Raw genomic sequence first — 16,284 nt, 5'->3', positions numbered from 1 at the left:
GACAATAAAAAAAATTAACTAATGTTGAAAAAAATATTTCAATTTAAATAAATAATAATAATAATTATTTTAAAAAAAGAAGCCATATAGATAAAGGTTTTTTTCTGTCCAGGCCTGTTGGGAGTTGTAGTTTTGAAACAGCTGGAGGCACACTGGTTAGAAAACCCCCCGATTTAAGCCATCAGACAAAAGGGTCTCTCTGTCACACAGTTTCCCTGACACAATGAGATCAGGGGCACTGTTGGATTTTTGGGTAATTGAAGACCAAATGTAACCCTTTTGGTATTGAGGGAGAAAAAAAATAATATATAGAAAAATATATATAATTTACAATAAAAATGTAAAAAAAAAAAAGTTAACTAAATTGTTGACAAAATAAAATAAAAAATATAATTTAAATAAAAAAACATAGTTGGTACCACCATATAAAGGGATTTCCCCACACAAAGTTAAGAAGCAGTAAATTCAGCCTTGAAAATCAGAAGCTAAAATCATTATTTTTTTTTTTTTTTTTAAATACAGATTTATTTAAAAATGCATGAATCTGCAGCAGATATTTGCAGTGGAGATGCCCAGATAAGTGACAAAACACATTATTTGCAGCACTAAAGAAATCTGCAATTAAAAATAAATAAAGCATGTATTTTTTAAAGCTAACCACAATTGGTAACCACGCCTCCACCCAATGACACAGAATACAAAAAGATCAAAATGTTCTTATTTACCCCAAAATGGTATCAATAAAACCAGCTTACCCTGAATAAAAAGGAGCCGCCACACAGCTTCATTCATAGAAAAATAAAGTTATAGGGGTCAGAATAGGGTGATGCAAAGCAAATTAATAAAATAAAAAAAAAACAAAAAACAAACAACAAAAAACAAACAAAAATAAACAACTACCTTATCAAAAATATGTAAAAAAAATAAAAAGGTTTTATTTAGCAAAAGTAGAAAAACATATGCTTTCAGTATTTGTTCTTGTACCACACAGTGAAAGCCTTACACATGAAATAAAAAGAAATAAAATAAAAAATATTTGTATATTTGTTTTTCAATTTAATAATCTAGTACATTATGTAAAATTTAATGGTGCTATTAAAAAAAAAAAAAAAATTCTACTTGCCCAGCAAAAAATCTCATCCCAAAAGCAATTCCATTGGGCTATGTCATGGGCAAAAATAATAATAATAATATTATAAAAATAAAAAAAGGCAATGAAAAAAAATAACAAAAAAAAATGCTGCCACCAAAAATGGCTGATATACAGTGGGGCAAAAAAGTATTCAGTCAGCCACCAATTGTACAAGTTCTCCCCCTTATAAAGATGAGAGGCTGTAATTGTCATCATAGGTTATAACCTCAACTGTGAGAGGCAGAAAGAGAAAAAAAAAATCCATAAGCTCACATTGTCTGATTTTTAAAGAATTTATTTGCAAATTATGGTGGAAAATAAGTATTTGGTCAACAACAAAAGTTCATCTCAATACTTTGTTATTTACCCTTTGTTGGCAATGACAGAGGGCAAACGTTTTCTGTAAGTCTTCACAGAGTTTTCACACACTGTTGCTGGTATTTTGGTCCATTCCTCCATGCAGATCTCCTCTAGAGCAGTGATGTTTTGGGGCTGTCGCCGGGCAACACAGACTTTCAACTCCCTCCAAAGGTTTTCTATGGGGTTGAGATATGGAGACTGGCTAGGCCACTCCAGGACCTTGAAATGCTTCTTACAAAGCCACTCCTTCATTGCCCGGGCGGTGTGTTAGGGATCATTGTTATGCTGAAAGACCCAGCCACGTTTCATCTTCAATGTCCTTACTGATGGAAGGAGGTTTTCACTCAAAATCTCACGATACATGGCACCATTCATTCTTTCCTTTACATGGATCAGTCGTCCTGGTCTCTTAGCAGAAAAACAGCCCCAAAGCCTGATGTCTCCACCCCCATGCTTCACAGTAGGTATGGTGTTCTTTGGATGCAATGCAGCATTCTTTCTCCTCCAAACACGAGTTGAGTTTTTAGCTAAAAGTTCTACTTTGGTTTCATCTAACCATATGACATTCTCCCAATCCTCTTCTGGATCATCTAAATGCTCTCTAGCAAACTTCAGACGGGCCCGGACATGTACTGGCTTAAGCAGGGAGACACATCTGGCACTGCATGATTTGAGTCCCTGGCGGCGTAGTGTGTAACTGATGGTAGCCTTTGTTACTTTGGTCCCAGCTCTCTGCAGGTCATTCACTAGGTCCCCAGTGTGGTTCTGGGATTTTTGCTCACCGTTCTTGTGGTCATTTTGACATAACGGGGTGAGATCTTGCATGGAGACCCAGATCAAGGGAGATTATCAGTGGTTTTATATGTCTTCCATTTTCTAATAATTGCTCCCACAGTTGATTTCTTCACATCAAGCTGATTGCCTATTGCAGATTCCGTCTTTCCAGCCTGGTGCAGGTCTACAATTTTGTTTCTGGTGTCCCTCGACAACTTTTTGGTCTTGGCCATAGTGGAGTTTGGAGTGTGACTGTTTGAGGTTGTGGACAGGTGTCTTTTATACTGATAAGTTCAAACAGGAGCCATTAATACAGGTAATGAGTGGAGGACAGAGGAGACTCTAAAAGAAGACGTTAGGCTGCATTCACACGGCTGTCTAGACCCGTCACGTTCTTCTCCCGTCAAAAAATAAAAACAGACTTTAAAAAAAAAATGGACAATAAAAGATGCAAACGGATGTTATCCTTTTGGATCAGTTATTGTTCAGTAAATAAACAAAAACAAAAAACGGATCAAAAAAACGCATTGAAAAAAACAAAAATGGATGTAAAAGGATGAAATTAAAGGCTCATCCGTATTCCATAGACTTCAATGTTAAATTTACTGTATCCGTTTTTTTCTTCAGTTTTTTTTTGACGGAAGAAAAAATACTGCATATGCCGTTTTTTCTGCCATAAAAAAAAACTAAGACGGAAATGAGTGCAGACGGGTACAAACAGATGTAAACGGTTTGTAAAAAAAATCCCATTGACATGAATGGGATTTTTTTTTAAAACTTTTTAAATCTGTTTACAGCCTGCAAGAACGGAACCGAAGCGAGGATAAAAAAACGGAAACAGACGGCCGTGTAAACGCACCCTTACAGGTCTGTGAGAGCCAGAAATCTTGCTTGTTTGTAGGTGACCAAATACTTATTTTCCACCATAATTTGCAAAAAATAAATTCTTTAAAAATCAGACAATGTGATTTTATGGATGTTTTTTTCTCATTATGTCTCTCATAGTTGAGGTTATAACCTATGATGAAAATTACAGCCTCTCATCTTTTTAAGTGGGAAAACTTGCACAATTGGTGGCTGACTAAATACTTTTTTGCCCCACTGTATACATAACACTACGGCAAGTGTCCCCTATCCATTGCAGAACTACAACTCCAAGCACGACCTGACAGCCATTGGCTGCCAGTGCATGCTGGGAGTTGTAGTTTTGTAAAGAATGGAGCCACAGTGGGGAACACTGACATGGGACTCAAAAAAACTATTCAAGAAAATTTGGGATAAAAACTCATTCTTACCCAGCAGCAAACTGTGAGGATGCCATCAAGCCAGGGTTGAGACCGGCTGCGGCGGCCATGGCAGCAAAGCTTTGCTGTGTTGCTCCTTGTAGTGCTGTGGCTGCTGCAGTGTGGATTCCGGATGACGTCACCACCACTTGGCCAGAAGTCAATGCGGAGGAGATGGGGGTGGGGGCGGTGTGCGTTGTACCAGTTTCGCTGGCGCTGGATGCTTCTGTAGTTCCGGCGGAAGCTGATGACGGGGGGCTTAGAGACGGGGACGTCAGGACAGAGGACACGGGGGGCGCAGTAGATATCACGGTTGCTGTGTTGGCTGTGGGCGTTCCTGTTGTGCCTTTATACACATGAAAAAAAAAATGCAGTTTAAAGTGTACCCGTCTTATGCAAAAACCTTTGATATAATGTAGATAATACTATTATATGAATATCCGTAATATATATTGGTTAAAAAATGTGTATATTTTTGGGTGAAGGAACGTTGTCCCTGCAGCTATTGTCTGTATTCCTCTGTCCAAATACAGGAAATGTGGGAGGACAAGCAGGACTCTGTGCAGGCTTCTGGCTTGTCAATCAGCCTGCTGTGTGAGCCTGGGAGCATGTCACAGAGCCTCGGGGCACAGAGCCCTGCTTGTCCTCGGCATACAGAGCCCAGCTTGTCCTCGGTGTACAGAGCCCAACTTGTCCTCGGCGTACAGAGCCCTGCATGTCCTCAGTGTACAGAGCCCTGCTTGTCCTCAGCGTACAGAGCCCTGCTTGTCCTCAGTGCACAGAGCCTATCCAAAGGATAGGGGATAAGATGCCTAATCGCGGGAGTCCAGCCGCTGGGGACCCCCGTGATCTTGCACGCGGCACTCCGTTTGTAATCAGTCCCCGGAGCGTGTTCGCTCCGGGTCTGATTACTGGCGACCACAGTGTCGGCGGCTTGTGACGTCACGCCCCCGTGTGACATCACGCTCCGTCCCTCAATGCAAGCCTACGGGCGTGAGCGTGACGTCATACGGGGGCGGGGGCGTGACGTCACACGCCGCCGGCACTGTGATCGCCGGTAATCAGACCCGGAGCAAACACGCTCCGGGGACTGATTACAAACGGGGTGCCGCGTGCAAGATCACGGGGGTCCCCAGCGGCGAGACTTCCGCGATCAGGCATCTTATCCCCTATCCTTTGGGGATAAGTGAGCCCACCAGCAGAATAGTGAGTACACCTCAGGATAAGTACAGGAAAACTAATGTACACACAGACACCTCTTGTTATATACTCCATTGTAATCACCTATGTGTGAACTTACCTGTAGCTGAGAAGCTGGTCACAGCCGCAGATGCACTGGTTAATGGCAGCACAGGGTTTACAGTTAAGGTGGTCGCTGCGCTGCTCGTCACAAGGCTTGGTGTAGAGGCCACCTAAAAAAAAGAGAAATATATCAGAACACTGTTGTACTGCTCAGTATAATCCAAATCAATATTCATGGATATAATTTATCACTATTGGTTGACATCATTCTGCTCAAGATGACTGGAGCAAGAAGTCTATAAATAGAAAGAAGTCTCCTCAGCACATGTATCCTTCGGACATCTTTTTCCCTATGTAGATCGGTATAGGAAATAAGCTCTAGCACTTTAATCACAAAGTCACCCTGGCTTTGCCGAGCTGCATAGACCCTTCTCTCTCTATCCCAGTGCTTCCCAAGCAGGGTGCCTCCAGCTGTTGCAAAACTACAACTCACAGAATGCTCTATGATGTCCTCCATGCTGCTGCTACTTCTGAGGGTGTGCTATAAAGCAGTATTTCACAACACAGCTGTTGCAAAACTACAACTCCCAGCATGCTGAGAGTTGTAGTTTTGCAACAGCTGGAGGCACCATGGTTGGGAAGCACTGCTCTATCCTATTTTCTACCTGCAGCTGTTGTATAGCAATGAATAAAAGGTACCTTTCATCAAAAAAACCTTTTGATATATTATAGATTAATGTATGACAATTGCATGTCGTTAAAAAATATGCTTCTGACCATTTAATTTTCCACTTATAGATTTCAGGCTCATGCTGGAGTCCTAAATCTCAGACTACAGCCAGGACACAGACAAGCTCAGCACTGCTCCCTGCCTGTCAATCAGACAGGCAGGAGCCAGCACTGTGCTCATAGCACAGCAGGGCATACTCCTGACTCTGCCTTACTGCAGGCCCTCATTCATTTTACTATCTGAGCTCTGATCTTTCTTCTCTCTGCACATGCAGTTGTAAACAGAGAGGAGAAGATTCAGAGCTGCCAGCTGAGCTTGTCTGTGTCCCGGCTGCAGTCTGAGATTTAGGACTCCAGCACGAGTCTGAGATTTATAAAAAGGGCTTGCGGCCAGGACTAAGGGTAGGCCAGGACTAGGGGTAGGGAGACCTCTAGTGGTAATTTTTTCAAAGTGGAAAATTAAATAGAAAGAAGCATATTTTTTTTAATAACATGCAATTGGAAAGTTATTCTGCATACATAAATCTATACATGGCAGAATTTCTGCACTGAATTCTACATTAATTTATAGCCAATACACTTCAATGGGATTCCACTGTCCCATCAACACAGCAGAATTTCTGCTGCAGGATTTCCATTGAAGTAAATATGCTATAAATCCATGCAGATTTTTCATGCAGAAATTCTGCCGTATGAACCCGGCTTCCTAAATTTATTGTGTGAAAAAAAGCCCTTATGTATGTGGTGGTGCCAATTATGTTTGTTTTATTATTTTATTTATGTTTCAACATTTTAGTTAATCAACATTTATTTTTTAAAGTTTTTATTGCAAATTATAATTTTTTTCTGCCTAAAAGGAAAAATATTGTGGACAAAAAAATTAAAGTTTAAGACCGCAGGGGGTCCGAGTGCTGGGGCTCTCGGCGATCTCCTGTATTAAGCCCCGGCTCTCCTCCACAGCCACGCGTCATGATCCCCGCCCGAAGCGGGGGCCACCACGCCTCCTCCATATAGCTCTATGGGAGAGCCATTCGGTAATCTTCGGATCTCCCTTAGAGCTACAGTGGGGCAAAAAGTATTTAGTCAGCCACCAAGTTCTCCCACTTAAAAAGATGAGAGGCTGTAATTTTCATCATAGGTTATAACCTCAACTATGAGAGACAAAATGAGAAAACAAAAATCCATAAAATCACAATGTTTGATTTTTAAAGAACTTATTTGCAAATGATGGTGGAAAATAAGAATTTGGTCACCTACAAACAAGCAAGATTTCTGGCTCTCACAGACCTGTAACTTCTTCTTTAAGAGTCTCCTCTGTCCTCCACTCGTTACCTGTATTAATGGCTACCTTCAGTAATACACTACGCCGCCAGGGACTCAAATCACACAGTGCCAGATGTGTCCCCCTGCTTAAGCCAGTACATGTCCGGGCCTGTCTGAAGTTTGCTAGAGAGCATTTGGATGATCCAGAAGTGGATTGGGAGAATGTCATATGAAACCAAAAGTAGAACTTTTTGGTAAAAACTCAACTTGTCGTGTTTGGAGGAGAAAGAATGCTTAGTTGCATCCAGAGAACACCATACCTACTGTGAAGCATGGGGGTGGAAACATCATGCTTTGGGGCTGTTTCTCTGCAAAGGGATCAGGACGACTGATCCGTGTAAAGGAAAGAATGAATGGGGCCCATGTACCAGGAGATTTTGAGTGAAAACCTCCTTCCATCAGCAAGGGCATTGAAGATGAAACATGGCTGGGTCTTTCAGCATGACAATGATCCCAAACACACCACCCAGGCAATGAAGGAGTGGCTTCGTAAGAAGCATTTCAAGGTCCTGGAGTGGCCTAGCCAGTCTCCACATCTCAACCCCTATAGAAAACCTTTGGAGGGAGTTGAAAGTCTGTGTTGCCCAGCGACAGCCCCAAAACATCACTGCTATAGAGGAGATCTACATGGAGGAATGGAACAAAATACCAAGAAACAGTGCGTGAAGACTTACAGAAAACGTATGACCTCTGTCATTGCCAACAAAGGGCATATAATAAAGTATTGGGATGAACTTTTGTTATTGACCAAATACTTATTTTCCACCATAATTTGCAAATAAATTCTGTAATAATCAGACAATGTTATTTTATGGATTTTTTTCTCATTCTGCCTCTCATAGTTGAGGTTATAACCTATGATGAAGACTACAGCCTCTCTCATCATTTTAAGTGGGAGAACTTGTACAATTGGAGGCTGACTAAATACTTTTTTTTACTACTGTATATAGATGGGACGGGGGGAGGGGACGGGGGTCGTTTTGGCCGGGGGTCATAACGCGCAGTTGTGGAGGAGAGCCGGGGCTCCATACAGGAGCTGGAAGCACATTGGTTGGGAAACACTGAGAATGTGTCTGTGATCCTCAATTTGTGGCTCGCAAGCTGCTGCAAAACTACAACTGCCATCATGTCCTGATAGCTGCAGGCTGGGGATTGTAGTTTTTGCATCACCTGGAGAGCCATGTGTTGGAGAACAGTGGTCTAGTGTGTGCAGAGGTCACCAAAATCTCCCAATGTCAAGTGTCGGGGTTAAGAGGAATCACAGAGATAACAACATAAACCACCCTACAGGGGAGGAGACGTCTGGGCTTTAGCGGAGACGTAAGTTTAAGAGGCCCCAACATCTACAACTAACGTCAATACAATAATAATTATAATTGCACATTCCTTATACATGAGTGCGTGGGTCAGGCAGGACACCCATCGACATCAAGGCGCAGAAGCAAAGACTGAGCAGGTGTTCAGATTTTATGGCCGGGCACAGAGAAGGGGATGGGGAGGCTCACCTGACACACAACCAGCAGCACCACCACCATTAAGCCATTTGGCGTGTTACGATCTGTGCAGTGGGGTGAAACGTGCCGCTTCACGTGCAGTTACACATTGACAGCGATCACCTGCTCCCTGTCGCTCAATTACCCCGACCAAACAGCCAGAGCGGAGCTATAAAACCTGCAGGTATTTATAAGCTGTGGCCCCTCCGTATATTGACTTCTGATCGCTGGATAAATCATTCAATACTATTTATTGTTTTAGTCAGTCAAACACCCAACCAGTCAACTCAAACAAAACAAAAGGAATGATATAGAATGGTTACTACAGAAGGAGGGCTGGAAAAATACTATATGTTGAGGTTTAACCTGTTCACTGCAAGGACACTGTATAAATTCGTGCAGTAGACTTAACTACTGCAAGATAAGAGGAATAGCTGTCGAGCTGAGCGAAGCGTGCATGTGTATGGTGGAGTCAGGAGGAAGAGGTGCCCATACAGAGGAGCGTGCATGTGTATGGTGGAGTCAGGAGGAAGAGGTGTCCATACAGAGGAGCATGCATGTGTATGGTGGAGTAAGAGGTGTCCATAGAGAGGAGCGTGCATGTGTATGGTGGAGTCAGGAGGAAGAGGTGTCCATAGAGAGGAGCGTGCATGTGTATGGTGGAGTCAGGAGGAAGAGGTGTCCATACAGAGGAGCGTGCATGTGTATGGTGGAGTAAGGAGGAAGAGGTGTCCATAGAGAGGAGCGTTCATGTGTATGGTGGAGTCAGGAGGAAGAGGTGTCCATACAGAGGAGCGTGCATGTGTATGGTGGAGTAAGGAGGAAGAGGTGTCCATAGAGAGGAGCGTGCATGTGTATGGTGGAGTCAGGAGGAAGAGGTGTCCATAGAGAGGAGCGTGCATGTGTATGGTGGAGTCAGGAGGAAGAGGTGTCCATAGAGAGGAGCGTGCATGTGTATGGTGGAGTCAGGAGGAAGAGGTGTCCATAGAGAGGAGCGTGCATGTGTATGGTGGAGTCAGGAGGAAGAGGTGTCCATAGAGAGGAGCGTGCATGTGTATGGTGGAGTAAGGAGGAAGAGGTGTCCATACAGAGGAGCGTGCATGTGTATGGTGGAGTAAGGAGGAAGAGGTGTCCATACAGAGGAGAGTGCATGTGTATGGTGGAGTAAGGAGGAAGAGGTGTCCATAGAGAGGAGCGTGCATGTGTATGGTGGAGTCAGGAGGAAGAGGTGTCCATATAGAGGAGCGTGCATGTGTATGGTGGAGTCAGGAGGAAGAGGTGTCCATAGAGAGGAGCGTGCATGTGTATGGTGGAGTCAGGAGGAAGAGGTGTTAGTAGAGAGGAGCGTGCATGTGTATGGTGGAGTCAGGAGGAAGAGGTGTTAGTAGAGAGGAGTGTGCATGTGTATGGTGGAGTCAGGAGGAAGAGGTGTCCATAGAGAGGAGCGTGCATGTGTATGGTGGAGTCAGGAGGAAGAGGTGTCCATAGAGAGGAGCGTGCACGTGTATGGTGGAGTCAGGAGGAAGAGGTGTCCATATAGAGGAGCGTGCATGTGTATGGTGGAGTCAGGAGGAAGAGGTGTCCATAGAGAGGAGCGTGCATGTGTATGGTGGAGTCAGGAGGAAGAGGTGTTAGTAGAGAGGAGCGTGCATGTGTATGGTGGAGTCAGGAGGAAGAGGTGTCAGTAGAGAGGAGTGTGCATGTGTATGGTGGAGTCAGGAGGAAGAGGTGTCCATAGAGAGGAGCGTGCACGTGTATGGTGGAGTCAGGAGGAAGAGGTGTCAGTAGAGAGGAGTGTGCATGTGTATGGTGGAGTCAGGAGGAAGAGGTGTCCATAGAGAGGAGCGTGCATGTGTATGGTGGAGTCAGGAGGAAGAGGTGTCAGTAGAGAGGAGTGTGCATGTGTATGGTGGAGTCAGGAGGAAGAGGTGTCAGTAGAGAGGAGCGTGCATGTGTATGGTGGAGTCAGGAGGAAGAGGTGTCAGTAGAGAGGAGCGTGCATGTGTATGGTGGAGTCAGGAGGAAGAGGTGTCAGTAGAGAGGAGTGTGCATGTGTATGGGGGAGTCAGGAGGAAGAGGTGTCAGTAGAGAGGAGTGTGCATGTGTATGGTGGAGTCAGGAGGAAGAGGTGTCCATAGAGAGGAGCGTGTATGTGTATGGTGGAGTCAGGAGGAAGAAGTGTCAGTAGAGAGGAGTGTGCATGTGTATGGTGGAGTCAGGAGGAAGAGGTGTCCATAGAGAGGAGCGTGCATGTGTATGGGGGAGTCAGGAGGAAGAGGTGTCAGAAGAGAGGAGCGTACATGTGTATGGGGTAGTCAGGAGGATGAGGTGTCAGTAGAGAGGAGCGTGCATGTGTATGGGGGAGTCAGGAGGAAGAGGTGTCAGTAGAGAGGAGCGTGCATGTGTATGGGGGAGTCAGGAGGAAGAGGTGTCAGTAGAGAGGAGTGTGCATGTGTATGGTGGAGTCAGGAGGAAGAGGTGTCAGTAGAGAGGAGCGTGCATGTGTATGGGGGAGTCAGGAGGAAGAGGTGTCAGTAGAGAGGAGCGTGCATGTGTATGCAGGGGAGTGGGACGTACATATATATGGGGAGCTAGGAGAAAGACAGCTGAGCATGCATATGTATGGGGGAGTCAGGAGGAAGAGGTGTCCATAGAGAGGAGTGTGCATATGTATGGGGGAGTCAGAAGCAACAGCTGTCGGCTATGGGGCAGACAGCAGAAATTCAGGAGACCTCTAATGTATCTGTATAGGCAGCTTTATAGAAACTCTGCTGCCCTCCCCCCCATATTTCCTGTAGGACATGATGTCAGCTTTCACCCAGTATTTTGGAGGTAGCATTCGCCCAATTTCTATTTTATTAACCGAACATTTGTTGGCCCTAAAACAACCCCCATCTTGAAGCCTTACCAAAGGAGTCGGACTTTGGAACATTGCTTTAATGGGAGAATGGCTGGATCCACCGCTGCTGGGAGGGTTGATCCTTTTTTCCTTCTGACGCCGGTTACAGAACCAAACACGGATCACCTCCTTCTCCATGTGCAGCTGGTCGGCAATCATGGTGATCTCCTCCGAGGTAGGCTTTTGGTTCTGTAGGAGAAATCCAAACGTTAGAGGAGGATGAAGTGAATGTCATCCGCACACACGATAATCTTATGTAGATTAAAGAAGGTAAAACATCTCTGCTCCCGAGGGAAGACACCGCCTCTAGCGCCATCTACAGGTATCTACATTCTTATAAGACTCCTTATCTCTGCAAGAAGAAATAGTAATTTCCTATACATGTTCTGAAACTTTCTAACCTTTCTGCTGCTCACCATTTTTAACCCCTTTTAGCAAAATTATGTAGTAGGTATGTCATAAAGATGACACATGCGTCATCCGCAGCGGGATGTTTCTACGCTCCTGACAGTGAAGCCTTTAGATGCTGCGGTCAGTAGCGTCTACAGCATCTAAAAGGGTGACGAAGGAAGGGGGCCACCAGTGGCACCCCACAATGCTACTGCAGGGTGCCGATGGTAGCCAGGGCAACTGGAGGTATCAGATTGGCCTCCAGTATGATGGCTACAGAAGACTATTAGGCTTTTCACTAAACTCTGAATTTACTGACCAATATTGACCATAGCAAGTGGCAGTGCAGGCATGTTGGGAGTTGTAGGGAATTGCTGGACATGCTGGGAGTTGTAGGGAATTGCTGGACATGCTGGGAGTTGTAGGGAATTGCTGGACATGCTGGGAGTTGTAGCTTTGCAGCAGGGAATTGCTGGGCATGCTGGGAGTTGTAGCTTTGCAGCAGGGAATTGCTGGGCATGCTGGGAGTTGTAGCTTTGCAGCAGGGAATTGCTGGACATGCTGGGAGTTGTAGCTTTGCAGCAGGGAATTGCTGGACATGCTGGGAGTTGTAGCTTTGCAGCAGGGACATGCTGGGAGTTGTAGCTTTGCAGCAGGGAATTGCTGGGAGTTGTAGCTTTGCAGCAGGGAATTGCTGGGAGTTGTAGCTTTGCAGCAGGGAATTGCTGGGAGTTGTAGCTTTGCAGCAGGGAATTGCTGGGAGTTGTAGCTTTGCAGCAGGGAATTGCTGGGAGTTGTAGCTTTGCAGCAGGGAATTGCTGGGAGTTGTAGCTTTGCAGCAGGGAATTGCTGGGAGTTGTAGCTTTGCAGCAGGGAATTGCTGGGAGTTGTAGCTTTGCAATAGAACAGGTTTCCAATTTCTCCAAAACTACTACCCCAGCATGCCGGACAGACTGTGAATATGCAGGCATGCTGGGAGTTGTAGTTTTGCAACAGTTGGGGGAAGATCTCTTTAGCTGAAATCTGACACGGAATTGTGCTTTTGCCATGTTCAGCTCAGAGAACTATAACAAACACTCAACTGTGTGAGCAGGACTAGGTCAGGGCGACTTTTGAGCTTCTAAAGGTTAATAAACTTATAGAGAAGACCTTGTGCCGAACCAAATTATCATCCACATCAATGTCCACATATACGCCAAGCAGTATGTAAATATTGATTTCATCGTTGATTTAGACCAGTGTTTCCCAACCCGGGTGCCTCCAGCTGTTGCAAAACTACAACTCCCAGCATGCCCGGACAGCCGAAGGCTTTCCGGGCATGCTAGGTGTTGTAGTTTTGCAACAGCTGTAGGCACCCTGGTTGGGAAAGACTTATTAGACCGACACAAGGTCCCAATGAGACAGAATTCTCATTAGTGCCGTCTGAGGTTTTCGGGACTGCACATTTAGCAGCCGATATCTCAATCCAGCAGATACCAAAAAGTAGTGACAAGGAGTCACCTTTCCAGCACTGACCTCCAGGAAACTCTTCTCTAAGGCCACGCGTATGTTGGTCTCTATGCTGGTGCGTTTTTTCCTCCTGCGGTTCAGCCCCTCGAGCCCGTGACCCGGGGAGTTCATGACGTTTGGGCTCGAAAGAGCAGAATCTGACGTGATGTTCTCTGGGGAGAGACATAGAAAAAAAAATAAACAAATCAGTCACTCACTGGAGCAGTGTTTCACGACCAGTGTGCCTCCAGCTGTTGCAAAACTACAACTCCCAGCTGTCCGGCCATGCTGAGAGTTGTAGTTTTGCAACAGCTGGAGGCAGACACTATAATACACAATATATGACCAGGGAAGCTGAATACTATGAAAGCAATGTGTTCAGCTTCCTAAACACATCTAATACCGGCGTTTCATAACCAGTGTGCCTTCAGCTATCTGGATTAGAGATGAGCGAACTTACAGTAAATTCGATTCGTCACAAACTTCTCGGCTCGGCGGTTGCTGACTTTTCCTGCATAAATTAGTTCAGCTTTCCGGAGCTCCGGTGGGCTGGAAAAGGTGGATACAGTCCTAGGAAAGAGTCTCCTAGGACTGTATCCACCTTTTCCAGCCCACGGGAGCACCGGAAAGCTGAACTAATTTATGCAGGAAAAGTCAGCAACCGCCGAGCCGAGAAGTTTGTGACGAATCGAATTTACTGTAAGTTCGCTCATCTCTAATCTGGACACGCTGGGAATTTTGTGTTTATATAGAATTAAAAATTTTTTAATAAATATGAACGGACATTCACTTAAAGGAAAACTGTCACAGAATTCACCCACACTAAACCCAATACACAGGTGGGCAAACAGGAGTCCATACATGGGTCACTTACTTTTTTAGGTTTTCTTGTCGTCTGCTAAAATTTCCGTAATTTTGGCCTTCACTTGTGGCCCCCACCGGCAGTCTTGCTTTGGGTCCCGGAGGAAGGGGCCTTATCCGCCCCCCCCCCCCCCCCCCCCTTGTTCGCATATCCGTTACCCCCCTGAGCGCATGCGCTGAATTTTTTACCCAGCTCCCACGTCCTGATGATGTGAGAGCTGTGTGACGGGAGAGCGCTCTGTGCAATGTAACTGCGCATGCGCCGGTCCCTCGCTACACCCAGGAGCACTTCTTTCTAAGGTCCTGCTACTCCAGACTTCCGGGAGTAGCGAGGGACCGGCGTATGCGCAGTTACACTGCACAGAGCGCTGTCCTGACAAACAGTTGTCATGTAATCAGGACGTGGGAGGTGGGTAAAAAATTCAGCGCATGCGCTCAGGGGGAAAATGAATACGTGAAAAAGGGGGGCAGGCCAAGGCTCCTTCCTCCGGGACCCAAAGCAAGGCTGCCGGCAGAGGACCTGCCTTCAGGGCGCAAGTGAAGGCCAAAATAACGGAACTTTAGCGGGCGACAACTCGGCGACAAGAAAACCTAAAAAAGTAAGTGACCCATGCATGGACTCCTGTTCACCCGCACTATAACCCAGTGTATTAGGTTTAGTGTGGGTGAACTTGGTGACAGTTTTCCTTTAAGAGAGTTTATCCCAAGATTACAACTTAACCCCACACTTACCTGCATCATTCAGCCATTTTTCCAGGAGAGGCTTTAATTTGCACATGTTTTTAAAGCTGAGGTTCAAGGCTTCGAAGCGAGAAATAGTAGTTTGGCTAAAGTCATTTCCATAGAGTTTGCCCATAGCAAGCCCCACATCACCCTAGGAAAAAAGTAAATGAAAAAAATTAAGAGAATAGGTTAACGTTAAGTATTATGAGATAATATTGAAATCTGGCAGAATTTATTGGCATCAGGGCCCCCTCCGAAAACCACATGTCATTTATGCTAATGCTTTCTTTAAAGGAGATCTGCAGTGAAATAAACTTATCCACAGTATTAGTGTCTGATCGCGGGGGGGGGGTCCGACCGCTGGGACTCCCCGAGATCTCCTGTACCGGGCCCGGCATTGCCGCGCAGTAAACCCCCCCCCCCCCATACAGCTCTATGGGAGAGACTGGGATGCACGAACGCTGCATCCCCTGCTCTCCCATACAGAAACATGGAGGAGACGTGTCGGCCGTTGCATCTTGCTGCAGCCGGCGAGCCTCCTGCATGGAACAGCTGCAGCCCCATGCAGTTAGTCGCGGGGAGTCCCAGCGTTCGTGCCCCTCCGCCCCCAGAATATCCTGTGCATGTTTCCTTTAAAGTCCAAGGCTACACAGGAACTATGGTCGCTAAAAATAAAGATTGCATTGGGACATTGCATCTAATCATTGTCAATGTGGTTACATTGTGACCCCCCACAGCCGGATGCACAACATGGCTGCTGCAAAATAAAGCAAGTAAGTTGTCATGTGACATCTCCATAGACGGCAATGCATATCCTAGCAGAAATTCAGCAGTGTGAACAGTGCAGCAGAATCCCATTGAAGACAAAAGGAGGCTGCTGCAACAAATTCTCCAAGTGTCAGCGCATCCCTAATGGGTGCAGCCAGACGCGGCAGATGTGGATTTTCTGCAAATAATTTCTGTGCGGAAAATAGAATGTTAAAAGTAAAAAGTGGATGATAAATCCTAAATCCAATCCAAAAAAAAAATAATAATCTGCAGCGTAAATGGACTATGCCATGCTGCAGCATTTAAAGGGGTACTCCGGTGGAAAACAATTTTTTTCAACTGGTGCCAGAAAATTAAACAGATTTAAATTACTTCTATTTAAAAATCATAATTCTTCCAGTACTCATCAGCTGCTCTTTGTATAACAGGAAGTTCTTTTCTTTTTGGATTTCTTTTCTCTCTGACCACAGTGCTCTCTGCTGACATCTCTGTCCATGTCAGGAACTGTTCGGAGCAGGAGAGGTTTGCTATGTGGATTTGCTTCTACTCTGGACAGTTCCTGACATAGACAAGAGGTTTCAGCAGAGAGCACTGTGGTCAGACAGAAAAGAAATTTAAAAAGAAAAGAACTTCCTCTGGAACAGCTGATAAGTACTGGAAGGATTAAGATTTTTAAATAGAAGTCATTTACAAATTTGGTGAGACAAGAAAAGGGAGAGCACACAAAAGAGGCAACTTCACCTTAGCTAGGATGCAGCGCACTCTCGGCAACCTATATAGTCATCTCCTGCGGGGTGCACATACGAAGATATGAAGTAT

General features: G+C 45.3%; 1 protein-coding gene across 1 annotated transcript in view; it reads right to left on the bottom strand.

The window, feature by feature from the left end:
* The window catches only part of POU2F1 (POU class 2 homeobox 1), a 218,896-nt gene that overhangs the window by 32,407 nt on the left and 170,205 nt on the right, over positions 1–16,284 (bottom strand). Inside the window, 5 exon segments of the mRNA XM_056559889.1 lie at positions 3,562–3,895; positions 4,850–4,961; positions 11,245–11,424; positions 13,141–13,286; positions 14,707–14,848. Of these exon segments, the coding sequence (XP_056415864.1) occupies positions 3,562–3,895; positions 4,850–4,961; positions 11,245–11,424; positions 13,141–13,286; positions 14,707–14,848 (914 nt within the window).

This window comes from Hyla sarda, chromosome 2 (genome assembly GCF_029499605.1).
Source record: "Hyla sarda isolate aHylSar1 chromosome 2, aHylSar1.hap1, whole genome shotgun sequence".
NCBI lineage: Eukaryota > Metazoa > Chordata > Amphibia > Anura > Hylidae > Hyla > Hyla sarda.
This window is presented reverse-complemented; position numbering and strand designations above follow the sequence as displayed.